Raw genomic sequence first — 13,153 nt, forward strand, 5'->3', positions numbered from 1 at the left:
ATAGGGATTAAAAATTAAAAGCCTGGCAGCATGGAAGCAGGAGGCCACAGTGCTGATGCCATAGAGGGGTAATTCTGCAGCCTGAGAGGTAACAGGCTGTTTTCAGGGGATGAGCCCCTGATTAGTGCATTCAGCACATGCAGCCTGCTAGTGGCCAGCTTTCCACACACTTGGAGCTCCCAGTCAAGGCCCTGCAGAATCGGGTGGCAGCCCATAGTTAACAGGCCTCCCAACAGTATCACAGCAGCAGCAGCAGCAGCAGCAGCACTGAGCGTGGCAATTCCACCATCACTGCAGGGTCTCTCCAGATCGGGGGTCACAGCCAGCAACCCCACATGGTCCTAGTGTTGGGTGTTCTCATAGGAAAACAAACACTAGTCACAGGGCTAACATTTTCTAGGAACTCCCTCTGTTCACTGACACCCCTATCCCCCACCAAAACTGTGGAGGTTTTCATGCTGAGCATCTTGTGTGACTGGCCCCACAGGTTTGGGGAGGGGGCAGGAACTACCAGATGCCAGGAACTACCCTGATACACATCTGCTGACCTGAAACTTTCTGGCTTATTTAAACATCTGCCTCAAGGGTACTCTTGTTCCCCATCTCCCTCTAACTAAAGATGCCTATATCAACTCCCAAGAAAATGGGAGAGAAGAGGAAGGTAGCATTATTCAGAGAGAGGGAAAAACACTTCTCAAGAGGCTCTATAGGGGCCGGAGCAATAGTACAGGGGGTAGGGCGTTTGCCTTGCATGCAGCCAACCCGGGTTTAATCCCCGGCATCCCATATGGTCCCCCAAGCACTGCCGGGAATTGAATGCAGAGCCAGGAGTAACCCCTGGGCATCGGTGGGCTGAGCATCGATGGGTGTGACCAAAAAGAAAAAAAAGGCTTTATAGCTGGGACAAGCCTACAGACCCACTGTGGGAAAGAGTCTGAGGCAGATGACAGAGGTCAAAGTCTCAGGAATTCACAATGAGAAACTCATAAGAAGCCTGGCAGGACCTCTCACAGGGAAATCAGTCAAGATGAGCTAGTTTCTTTGTCCTCCCTTTAGGATAGAATCTGGGGCCAGAGTGAGTATAATGGGTAGGGGGCTTGCCTTGCAAGCAGCCAACCCAGATTAGATCCCCCAGTGCCCTATATGGTCTCCTGAGCCCTACCAGGAGTGCTTCACTGAGCACATCAGGAGTAAGCCATGAACAGCCAGGTGTGAACCCCCCCCCCAAAAAAGACATTTTAATTTTTTCCTGCTCTATTTACCCAAGAGGATCAAAATGGTGCTCAATCTACAGTAAAGACAAACCTGAGCAGGAAAGAAAATGATCCTCATCTCTATGCTTCCTAACCCCCAACAGGCCCTCCCTGACCTGCTCGCTAGCTGTTAGCTGTTAACATACCCAAGATACTCCACTGACCACCCTTTACCATGAACTGTCAGCTCCAGAGGCTCATGGATTCGCTTCCATTCCTTCAGTGGAGCTATTGACAATGATGCCAAGTCACCTCCATGTGGGACCCAGAACCAGTGGGATCCACACAGCAGTAGGCTGACCCTAGAAAGCTAGTGGCCATGGAACAAGACTCATATGAACACTTCGTTATTTTCACACACACACAAATGCATACACATACACACTCACCCCAGATGATGGGGAGAGGAGGTGGCCATAGTACCTGGTGCACCAGTCACTAAATCTGCTTATTTATCATTTATTTTTAAAATATATTTAAACAGCAGCAATCACTTCCAAAATGCAAAAAAAAATTACAATTTTTAGAATAAAATTATAACGTTTATAATGCGAGTCAGAAAGAATCGAAGAATACAACTGAGAGTCAAATCACGCAGCACTGGGAGTGGCTGGAGTCACCAAGGCTCACTGGTGGGGGGCTGGGGGACTAGGGGTCAAGCTGACAAGAGGTTACAACCTGTGAAGTTCCCACCCCCGTATTATTACCTCCCACTCCCCATTGATGAAGCCAGTGTCCTTTGGGTTAAAGAAGGAGAAGCGACAAAGAGCTGGCCCTCTGTGGGAATCCCCCAAACCCACTCCCCCCACCAGCCAGGGACCTGCTAATCGACCTCCTCCATGTTGCTGTAGGTGGGGGCTGGGCGGTCCACAGGGGGGGCGAAGCGTTCAGGGGCTGTCCGCGTGGGGGCCACCTCGGGGGCCTGGCCAGGGCCTAGTCCCTGCAACAGAATATGAGGACAGGGGTTGGGGGCTGCCCAGTTTGCCGCCTGGCATCCCGGGGGTGCTGGCTCAGAGCCCCGGCACCCAAGGGAGGGCCCCAAGGCAGGTGCAGACAGCAGCGGCGTTGAGACAGAGAGACGAGATCGGGCCTGAACAGTCTCGCTTTATTAACACTTTAAATACAAGAAGCTGCTTGGGCAGGGCTAAGCCCTAGGCCAAGGGTCAGAGCAGCAAAACAAACGGACAGACAGCTGGATGGATGACCACCTGAGAATGTGAGGATATACTGCCCCTGCAGGGGTCACGGTCCTCACCCTCACCCCCAAGATGCACACACTGAGGCCCAAAGCCAGAACTGGTCCCCACCAGAGGCAGGCACAGCCTGGTGGGCAGGAGGTCTGGACAGCTCACAGCAGCTGCTGCAGGCGAGCTCATCTCCAGCGACTCTGGGTTACCAGAGGATAGAACACGTTGAGCACGAGGGCCACCAAAGCTGCCACGGTGCCCAGAACAAAGTACCGAAGGCAGCCCTCGTCTGGTGTGGTAGAGCCACGTGGCGGGGGGCCCACCCAGTCTTGGGGCCCCCAGGGACCCAAGGGCCCAGGCCCTTCGGGTACCGGCTCCTCCTCGGCCTCCAGCTCCTGCCAAATCCGGGAAGCCTAAGGTGTGTGGAAACGGCCATCAGCACCCAGGGGAAGGGAGAGGTAACCAGTATCCCCAAGACCCCTGGCTATTACAGTCCCCCTGCAGGGGGACTGGTACTAACTCCCTACAGCTCAGGCCCAGGTCAGGCAGCAGAGGCGAAGCAACTGGGAGCCAAGTGAGCAATTACAGAGTTGTCTAGACTGAAAACATCAGGGGCAGGCAAGTCTTGATAGCAAGTCCTCAAGAAACTTCCCTACTGCCATGTAGCTTACCTTCCTAAGGAGGGGAGGAAAAGAGCAGGGCGGGGGTGAGGAGAGGATGAGTGTGGTGGTTAGACAGTTACTTTTTTCTAAGCCAGGTCTCCCACAGAAGTGGCTCAAGCCAACACCAAAATAATTGCCAAGGTCCCACCCAAGTTGGATCCTAACTACTGTCTTCTATAGCAGTGGTTTTCAACCTTTTGTGTTGTTTTGGGGCTACACCTGGCAATGCTCAGGAGCTACTTCTGGCACATTGCTCAGAATGTTGCTTCTTGACAGTATGAAAGGGAACATGCAGTGCCAGGGACTGACCTGAAACCTTAGTGCACCTTTGTGCATTCTCCCTGACCCTCAACCTTTCTATACCTGTGGACAGGCAGGGGGATGCAAACTGGCAGTTGAAAAACCACTTTTCTACAGTGTTCTGACTCATACAGGCCCAGGAAAGGACAGAAAAGGAAATCAGTTTAAAAAAAAAAAAAAAAGCTGTCCATAACCCCCCCACAACCAGACCTCTAGTACCCCACGTCAGCAAAAGACAGAAGAAACAGATGCTCACTTTGGAGGGTGACAGCTCTCCTAGTCTATGGGGCACAGGCAGAGGAAAGCCGGAGTGTCAGGGTAAACCTGCTCAGGGCACTCTATCAGTTGCTTGGCCTCTCCTAAGTGGGTGGCTACGTGCATGAGCATATTGGTGGATGGACGAACAACTTCCTAAGTGTCCCACAGCTTGGATTAGATGTTAGGGAACTGATGTATGACCCAAGAATCCCGAGGCTCCCGCTGGATCTGTGGCTGGAGGAGAGGGAGCCAGGCTCGGCCTCCTCACCCCAGTGTGCCTGCTCCCACTGGCTACAAAGCCTCCCCGATGCCTCACCTGGCTGGCCGCAGCCTCAGCTGCAGGGCCTAGGTCTGGGTGGTGCTCAGAGTGACCTGCTCGGGGGGGCCTCTCCACAGGAGAGTTCCGCCGGCGGTAGAAGAGCACATAAGCATAGCGCGTCACGACCTGGCTCTCGTCTACCGTTGTCACCGTGCTGTCGTCAAACAAGCGCCAGCCTACAGCAAGGTGGGGAGAGTGTGAGCACAGCCAGCACCAGGACCCCACCACCGGTCCTGTGGGTGGTGTGCGCCCTCACCCACGTCGCTGCGCTGGCTGCTGCGGTCACTGGGAAGGCGTGCGCAGGCCGTGTAGTGGCCGCCGATCATGCCTCCGTAGTGATTGATGACAGCATATAGGTCGTAGCTGGGCAGCTGCTCCTCCTTCTGACCAATGCAGAACTTACTCAGGTCCAAGTTCCTGGGACCGAGAGCAAGGTGAGATCATCAGCAGATGCCCAGATGACCATCCTGACCCCCCAGGTCCTGCCTAATCAGGCCACAATGCTCACCGCACAGGGAACTCCACCAAGTCATTGATCTTGTCACGCCAGATGAAACTACGGAAGGAAAAGCGCTTGAGCTGCACGATGAGCACATTTGGTAGACGCCATAGCAACAGCTGTTTGGAGGCCTCTCGGTGCTGTTTGCACTGTGGGCAGTACCTGTGGGGTAAGGGAGGGTCAGGCCAGCGGGCCTCCCTCTACCCTTCAACCCAAGGTCTGTCTGTTGCCCTGTTCTCACCAGGCTTCCTCGGGTGCCAGCACCTCTGGCCGCGTGAAGAGGTTCAGGCACTGGTCCAGGGTGAAGTGGCCAGCCCGGGCAGCCTCACCAGCAGAGCCTGGGTCTTCGGCACATTCTAGCTCCTTGGAGGCTACCAGCACAAACTCCTGCAGACGCTCATTGTTCCGCCAGACCAGTGCCAGGCTGCAGTCGTCACCCAGCTCCAGTGGAGTCTCTCCTAAAAATGGGCAGAAAGGAGTCATGCAACTGTGATGAGCAGCCAGGCCATCCCACAGCTCCTACCCAAGGATCCAGGTACCTCTGTCCTCTAGCCGCTGCTCTCGGCCGGATGCATCAATTTTATAGATGTAGAACTGGGGGGTGTGGGCACTCATGGCTTCACTTGGATGTTGGTACCCAGGCACCGCAGCTGTGAGAGAACATGATTATCAGAGTTTCCCTGCCTAACAGGTACCACACAAGCTCCCCCAGGCTCCCCCGAACCCACTCCGAATGCCATTGGGCAGACTCTTACCTTCTGGCCGGGATATCCTCTCACCAGCAGGCAAGGAGCCAACGTCACTGGGCCCACTGGCTAGCATCTCAGAAGAAACTCCATTGGTACTGGGTCCAAGGCCTCGGTCCGGGGCAGCCCATGCCCGCAGAATCCCTGCATCTCCGTCAGCCACAGGAGTCACCAACTGGAGCTCAGGCGGCTGCATGGAGTCCCTCTCACAGTCCCCAGCCTCCAGGGAACCAGTGGAGAGCAGTGTAGTACAACCAGGGCCCTGGGACTCCAGTGCCATGCGGCCCGGCTGGAAAGGTGGCTGGAAAACGCTCACAGAGTACCTGGAAAAAGTCAGCAAAGCAACTGAGACTCCTGACTAGCCTGTCTGGCATCAATGTCTCCCAACCTCCCTCGCTCCCCCTAATCCAACAGCTGGGTGCTTACCGGGCATAGCCTTCTAATAGCTGAGCGAGACGGGCGTAAGTGAGGCGTGAGGCAGGTACACTGACCAGGAACGGGTAGCCAATGTTCTCAGGCCGACAGAGGCCCTTGTGGTCAGGCCAATGAGTTTTCTGGCAGAGCCTAGAGAGGAGAAAAAAGAAAGAACAGGGCCTAAACACCAACTCCTGTGATTCTACTCTGGGGGCTAGCCTCAGGCCCTCGGAGCCAGTATAGCAGCCCTGCCAGCCCCAGGGGCTAGGAGTCAGGTGACAGGCTTCAAGTATCTGTGCCTTTATGGGAGCAGGTGGAAAGTGGAAGGGAGCGGTGTGAAGAGGCTGAGGGTCCTCACTGGTTGCAATAGCCCACACGGTAACACCGGGTACAACGCTTCAGCTTCTCATCCTCTGACTGCTGCTTCCGCTGGCAGGCCGCACACTTGGAGATGGGGATGCTGGGCACCTGAGGGCGCTGGGGGGAGACCACTCGGCTCAGCAAAGCTGAGAGAGGCACCCATGTCCCATGCCAACTAGAGCCTGAAGCATCAGACTGGCCCCACGCACCTGTTGTACCTCCAGCACTACCACTCGCTCCTTAGCCAACTCTGAGGACAGCAGCTCAAAGCAGAGGAGCATGTCAGATGGGGACACAGTATCCAGTGAGTGGGAGGGCAGGAAAACACGATGAAAGCGATTCTTAACCACCTGAGGACAGAACACAAAGATCCCATCTGAGGATAAGCCCCAGGGGAAGACCTGGTCCTAATCTTGAATCTGTAAGGGAGAGGGAGAGCCCTGGGTACAAGAAAAGCAGGTGCTCCTCCTGGCACCAGTCTCAGTGCCCAGTGGAGTAGGCAGGCTAGTGCAGGGGTTGGGGAGATGGCGCAAAGGACTGGAGAAGTGTTTGCCTGTCGGAGCCCTGGGTTCAAAACCAAGCGCCACATGTCCACCCATATGGCCAGCAGTAGTACCCTATGTCCACCCAAACAAAAGGGTAGGTGGGGGTGGAGGAGAGCCAAAGTCCTGATACATCAGAGGCTGAGAGACCAAGATAGGAGCAGTCATTAACTGTACAGCTGCCCAAAGAGGGCAACCTGGACCGCAAGAGGGGCCACATCTAGGCAGCACCTCCCTAGCTGTACCCCTGAGAAAAAGGGCACCCCCAGGCTGGAGGTGAAGAATCTCCAAATGAGAACAGCACACACACACCTGGGATAAGGTGAGGAAGCAGCAGGAGGGAGGGAGAACCAAGCATACCTGGTGGGAGGATGTTCCTGCAGCTCAAGCACCTTGTTGGGAGAGGGAAAAGCAGCTGGGCACACACACCAAGAGGGGAGCGGAAACCCTGGCAACGCCTGGGACCTGAGGCAACTCTGCTGCACTGCCCAAAGGCTGGGTTTCATCTGTGCCTCAACCAACAGCACATCACCCGTTCTGATGCAGTCACACACTCACTGCCACGTACACGTACAGAGGCCAGTGAGCGCACACACATCCACACAAGGTGTCTGAAAGCGAGTGCAGGACAGACAAACCTCAGCTAGACGCAGGTTCTCAGGCTTCACGCGGACACTCTGCGAGAGGGAGTCCAACACTTCACTCGCGCTTGAGTTCTCCTTGCTGATGCTCACCAGGAACTGTGGCGACAAAGGTAGAGTACTTGGGGAAGGTGGCCCAGGGCCTCGGAGACAGCCCAGAAATCAGGGCTCACTTCTCACCTTAACCGGCTTGCTGTGGGGCTCCCGGGCAAAATAGAAGACGGGGAGGACCTTTTGCTTCTGTGGCAAGGGCACCGGCAGGTAGAGAAATGGATCAAAAGTAATGGAGACCTGGAGTTGAAGAAAGAGGTGGCACTAAGTGGCTTCATAACAGGATGTCCAGGCCCTAAGACTCCAATCCAAGTCCTCAGACAGCTCTCCAGCTTGAGAACACTAGATGGGTCAGGAGTAAACCCTCCCCCAAAAAGTAGCAAACACTCTTTCTGGCACGTGTGGCTCCACTCAGCCTAGCCACTCCACCTGCACCACGTCACGTTCACCTAACGTGACTTTCAATCTTTCCCACCTTCCAGCAGCCTGAGTCCACACTTCACACTTATTTGACCAGGAAGTCTGACACCACAGATCACGGAGGAGCTTAAGACTTCCTTTCCAGACTCCTAACCCTTCTCTTGCCCTGCTGACCTAAAGGTGCCCGTGCCTCTGACCCCAATCTGACCAGGCTTGCTCTGCACACCACAGGGGCTTCTTTTGGAAGAAGCTCTTCATACCTTGGCACATACAGGGCACACCAGTTTTGATTTGTACTGGCCCTGAAAGAGGTCCACGATGAAGGAGTCATTCCTCATCTTGTGCCGCTGCCACGCTTCCTCAGCTACCACCTGGGGACAGATTAGTGAGGTCAGAGGTCAAGACCTGGGAATGGGCCCCATGCTCGGCACGTGCCCGCCTCTATTCCCCCTAACCTCATCAGGCCGCCCATCTGAATCCACCGTCTCTGTGTAGGGCTTGTTCTGGATACGGTTCAGGTCCTCATGCAGCCCATCCAGCAGGAAAGCCATGAACTCCTGGGCATCGTGCTGCGCATAGCCTGTGAACTGGCTGGCCTTGCTCGCCACAATAGCCTGGATGCAAGACCCAAGATGTGAGAACACAGCTCCAGCCCCCACCAGGTACCCAGCTGGTTCGGGCAGCCCACCCTTGCCACTCAAGGGTGAGTATGGCAGCCACAAATCACCTTCAACTTGGAAGGCTGGAAGGCATGGTGGGTACCCTTCCACAGGGCCCGGAGCAGCACAGCAAAGCCAATGGCCAGACGCCCACCAGTTCCCAGTGGGTTGTTGTAGTTGATCTCGGCCTCAAAGGAGCGGTCTAGAGACAGCAGACACTAGAAGGGTTAGCAGGGAAAGGGATCCCCTCTGCCCACAGTCCCACACTCCAAGCCCATTCTCACCATGGAAAAAGTCCCGGAGCTCCCGAGTATTGGACAGAGACTGAATGACACTGTTCATGAAGCAGGTGTTGCCAAGATTGACGAGGCCAGTGAAGCCAGGCAGACACACCTTCTTCTCCTCCTCTTCCTCTTCCTCTACGCTGTCTCCACTCACGGGGCTGTGGGGCATTGGAGGTACCATACATGTGGGCTTGGGCTGTGGGAGCAAGGAGGGCATGAGTGAGTCGCCTGAGTCTGAGCCTCACCCTGAGCCCTCCCTACCCGGGGTTCTCACCGAGGCCAGATGTGGCTCTGGCTTTGGAGCTACATGCTCCATGGGAGTGCGGGCAGCCACACCATCCAGCCCCGTGTCCTCAGACCTAGTCTTGGGTTTCTCCTTCTCCACAGCCCGGGCTTCTTCCTGGCCTGTCAGGGGATGGGGAGCACCTCCTGGTGGGGTTGAATCCAAGGGGGTTGGACCTGTCGGCACGGCCACCTTTGCACCACCCACTGCACCTTAAAAAGGGGGAATGAGAGGGCTGGTGGTTAGCTGCATGTGGCAGAAGGCGGGGTCCTAGTCTGCAGGTTGGGCAATGAAGGGAGCTCGTGTGCAGACCTCGTGCAGCCGGGGCCTCCAGGCCCCCCCAGCGTTGACTCTGCCGCTTGCGGAGACAGATGTCGATGCGAGAGGCAGTGAAGCAGAAAGTGCACAGTTCGGGCTCAATCAGGTTCCTGTGGTGGAAAGGTGGCACTCAGGACTCAGGTGGGCCAAGTGTCAGGCTTGGAGGGCCAGGAGAAAAGAGCCCAGAGTGGGACGGAAACAGCAGAGGGGCCGGGCACCACCCACCTGAGCTTCACCTGCCAACGGAAGATGGTGTGGGGACCGCAGCCCGGGTGCAGTCTCAGGAAGTTTCCATCCCTGCAGAAGGCCAGCAAGAGGAGGGCAGGAGGAAGAGCATGAGACACACTGCCTGGCCCCAGGCAGGCAGTCTGCCCCATCTCCTGCCCACCCACCTGGTCTGGAAGATAAGCGTGAAGTCCTGCTCCCGGAATAGCACCCGAGAAGCGTCCCTGCAGATCTCTTTCACATACACGTGCACCACCACCGAGTCTGGTCCCTTCTCGTAGGAGTCATTCTTGACGAACGGCAGGTTCACCATGGACTCGGGCTCTGAGTTGAGACAAGGCTCAGAGTCACCCAGAATCGGTCTCTCCCTTCCCGCCTGCCAACTTCCCACCAGATCCATCTTTACCATCCACCAAGGCTGTAGCATCTGCAGTCACTGCCATCTCCTCTTTGGAACGGTCACCTTTCTCAGTGTCTCTGCTGTGGGCAATGGCTGAGGAGACTGGGTCATTCCTAGGGGATACTGTCTTTTCTGTCAAAAGTGCTAGATTCTCCTCTGAACCCAGCAGGCAGGTCTGAGGGTTCAGTGGTGGTACCCGAAGCTGTTCCTCAGCCTCCACCTATTCAAGCAAGATTGTGGGCAGAATCAGTCTTGGTCTGGGAGGTGGCAAGCCCACTGGTAGTCCACATCTCCCCTGCCCCCACCACCCTTATCCACGAAACAGGCACCCACTCTCACCTGAGTGGCCGGGTCAGCCAAGAAGGGAGGGGCATCACCCCGGGGTCCAGGGCCATCTCGGGGCCCATCCCCCTCTGGCCCTCTGCGGAGATGCACAGCCCTCTTGGCGCTGGGCCCTGCTTGGGCCCCAGGGCCAGCCCCCGCGCCTACCTCACCACGGCCCTGGGCCCGCTTCTGGTTACGGGCCTCCTGCTTAGCCCGGCGGGGTTCAGGGCCTGACTCCAAGGTAATAGGAGACAGTTCCTGCCCATTCTCCTGGCAAGGCAGCCGTGGCACCAATTCCTGGGTCCCTAGAGGTTTCTTCTGCCAAAGACACAACAGTCAGTCATGGTCAACTACATTGACAATCCCCTTCCCTGCTCTAGAACTTACCAGGAGAGAGGGCCATGTGAGCAGAGGTACTTTCTTGGGCAGTGCCAGCTGCAGAAGGCCTCCCTTGCGGGTCTGTACTTTTGCGCAAGAACTCTCTATCTCGGCGTAGAAAACACCACCCCACTGCCGACCCCCTGGAGATAGAGTGGGATCATGAGCCAGAGGAGGTGCTGTTAGAGGCTTGAAGTATATCCCCACTAAGCTCAAGCCAATGAGATATACCTGGGAACCGCACCACGCAGTCTGTGTCCGTGAAAGCAGCATCCACCTCCTCCAGACGCAGGGGCACCACTCCCGCACGCAGCTTAACAATCACCTCATCCGCACTCTGCCGCCAATCGAGCAACAACTCTACAGGGGAAGTGTCAAAGAGATGACTCGAGTCGCCATCGATCGATGGGGAGGAGCAGGTAACAGGGTGTCAGCCCTAACAGAACCGCTCAGAAGGGGAATATAGCCACCCACCCTCCAAGCCACCCCTCCCCGCCAGCACTCTATTCCTTACCCTCTTTGGTTTGTTCCTCCCGGAGAACAGATGCTGACCCTGAACAACAAAAGGGAAAAGAACGGGGATATAATGGGGAGATAACCCCCAAGCCCACACCCCCATCTCCAGGAGTTCAGCCAGGTACCCAGCAGAGACCCAACGCTCTGCCCAGCCCTCCATGGTTCTTTGCTCAGTGTCACAGGAACAGGGACAAAAACCAAAACCCCATCCTTAACCCTCAGTCTTTAGGCTCAACAAGGAAAGGGAAAAAGGCCACAAGCATTTGGGACATGCCACTGCCACCTCTCCTGGGGTCTCCATCCTTGCTCTCCTGGTTAGCACGGTCCTTCTGTTTCTTCTTACTGGTGGCCTCCTCCAGTCCTGGGGCCCCTCTCCTTGGGCCTGTGGCACTTGCCCCGCCAGACATCTTGAGCCGCTTGGTCGACAGCCAGAGCGCCCCAGGGTCGGCAACGGCGTCTGGGTCAGGGCTACGGCGCTTTCTTCCTGGTCCAGCTATCTTGGCAACTCTTTGAGGCCAAATTCTTCAGCAAGGAACTGACAGCCTAACAAGAGAGGGCCAGTGAGTGATCACAACCAAGGCCCAACAATTTGCTCCTTGATTACAGCCAGGCCTCAGCAACCCAGAACACTAACCCTAGCCAAGCAATCTCTCCCCACCCCCTGATGGAACCCTGCCCATTCAGAAGGGGGAATAAATAATGCAAATCGCAGTAACCACTTCTGGCTGAGCGTCCTCACTGTCATACAGAGACAGAAGCCTTGCTGAGAAGGCACCCCCGGTCACGGCAGCCACAGCCTGGGACCAGGCTCCGCCAATCTGGGGAGGAGCCACAGCTCCGGCCCACAGGGCTGGCACTCTGAGCAGGGTGCTCACTTTTCCTTCACTCTCACTGGCTGCTTAGTCACCACCCAAAGAGGAGGTGGAGAAGGCAGGCAGGAAAGGAGAAGGCAGTCGAGATGCCAGGGCTAGACCAAGCTCTGCGGCGGAAAACATGCCCAGCCCAGGTGCCTGGACAAGGTACAGGCACTCCACCTGCCCCGCCAGCTCCCGCCCTTCTCTGCCCCTGTGCAGTGTGGTTTTCCTTCCCCATCCCTAAAAAAGACCTTTCTCTCCTGCCCAGCTCCTACGCCCGGGAGCAGACTGCTCAGTGAAAATAGTCTCCAGAAGTCACATGACCCACCAGGAGCAACCCTGCCCACCACCTCCCCCAGCCCAGGCAGCGCCGCGGCCGCGCAGCATCCAGCTTGAGGCCGAAACTGTCATCATCCCACCCAAGCAGAGACCTGTTCCCCAGTTTCCCCCAGTCCCACCGGTGAATGGACTGTTCCTCTTTCCAAAAACGTGCTCAAGACCGACATAAGGGTAGGGATGAACCAAGGATCCAAGGATCCTCAGCGTGCAGGGGGCCGGTCTGCGCCCCAAGTTGAGGGCTGGGGGGGTGGTTGCGGGAGGGGGAAGAGAGTACAAATATCCTTCTGTGGGTCAGATGGGGGCGGGGGAACACGGGTGGGCGGATCTATAATGGTAAGAGGTCCGGAGCGGAGTAGCAGACCCCCTTGCCACCTCCTAGGCCCCAGGCCGGAGCCATGTCTCTCCCCTTCTCCAGCCCGGCGAGCCTGACGGGCCGCGCGAGGTTACAGACCACAGACCCGCGCCCCCGCAGGGCGGAGACCCAGCTCCAGGCTCCGAGTGCTGGGTCTGCCGCCACCGCCTCCAGGAAGTCGCCCTCGCTCGCCGCTCGCCCTCTCGGAGGCAGGAGGCCCGGAACGGACGTAGCGTTAAGGGCCCGGCCGGCATCGATGGGCCCAGGCACGACGCGGGGCTCAAGGGCTCGAGGGCGGCGGGGCCCGTGACCTTGAACAGACCACCCCGGGCCCGCAGCGCGGCCTCCCCGCCTGGCCCGGCGGGCGAGTAGCGGCCCGTCCCACTCACCGAGCGAGGCCGCCGCCGCCAGCCCTCTTCGGGCCCTGGCAACCCGCTCTCGGTTCCGGTTCCGGCGTCAAGTCGGTTCCGGTTCCGGTGCGCCCCTCCCCCGTCCCGGCGCCGCGGGCGCCTCCGCCGCTTGTTTTGTTTCGGCTCCGAGTTGGGGCCGGCCGCGGGGGACTGAGCGCC

The 13,153-nt window shown here is 57.2% G+C and overlaps 1 protein-coding gene across 9 annotated transcripts; it reads right to left on the reverse strand.

Moving 5' to 3' along the window:
* Positions 1–1,696: 1,696 nt before the first annotated feature.
* On the reverse strand, positions 1,697–13,148 carry USP19 (ubiquitin specific peptidase 19). 9 transcript variants are annotated; one of them, XM_055134980.1, is made up of 27 exons: positions 12,974–13,147; positions 11,320–11,582; positions 11,038–11,076; positions 10,755–10,883; positions 10,533–10,666; positions 10,161–10,460; positions 9,828–10,041; positions 9,589–9,745; positions 9,422–9,493; positions 9,191–9,306; positions 8,870–9,084; positions 8,596–8,791; positions 8,380–8,513; positions 8,108–8,266; positions 7,913–8,023; positions 7,362–7,472; positions 7,179–7,280; positions 6,208–6,348; positions 5,997–6,115; positions 5,651–5,788; positions 5,234–5,547; positions 5,018–5,128; positions 4,720–4,936; positions 4,488–4,640; positions 4,236–4,396; positions 3,977–4,155; positions 1,697–2,193 (listed from the first exon to the last, which is right to left on the reverse strand). In XM_055134980.1, the coding sequence occupies exons 2-27, from the start codon at positions 11,444–11,446 to the stop codon at positions 2,077–2,079; spliced, it is 3,966 nt and encodes a 1,321-aa protein (XP_054990955.1). In that variant the 5' UTR covers positions 11,447–11,582; positions 12,974–13,147; the 3' UTR covers positions 1,697–2,076. The 9 variants fall into 9 exon arrangements, with proteins under 9 accessions (XP_054990955.1, XP_054990953.1, XP_054990954.1 ...); XM_055134978.1 differs by having other exon boundaries at positions 8,870–9,090; XM_055134979.1 differs by having other exon boundaries at positions 10,161–10,463.
* Between the last annotated feature and the right edge of the window lie 5 nt (positions 13,149–13,153).

Source organism: Sorex araneus, chromosome 4 (assembly GCF_027595985.1).
Source record: "Sorex araneus isolate mSorAra2 chromosome 4, mSorAra2.pri, whole genome shotgun sequence".
Classification (NCBI taxonomy): Eukaryota; Metazoa; Chordata; class Mammalia; order Eulipotyphla; family Soricidae; genus Sorex; species Sorex araneus.

Bases quoted from the DNA above. Each gene is read 5' to 3' on its own strand.
- USP19 (XM_055134971.1), bottom strand. From the start codon at position 11,446: ATGTCTGGCGGGGCAAGTGCCACAGGCCCAAGGAGAGGGGCCCCAGGA. The intron at 6,349-7,178 runs GTTTGTCTGTCC...TTCTGTCCTCAG, and splicing joins AGAACCTGCGTCTAGCTGAG to GTGGTTAAGAATCGCTTTCA. The intron at 4,156-4,235 runs GTGAGGGCGCAC...ACCTTGCTGTAG, and splicing joins CAGCCAGCGCAGCGACGTGG to GCTGGCGCTTGTTTGACGAC.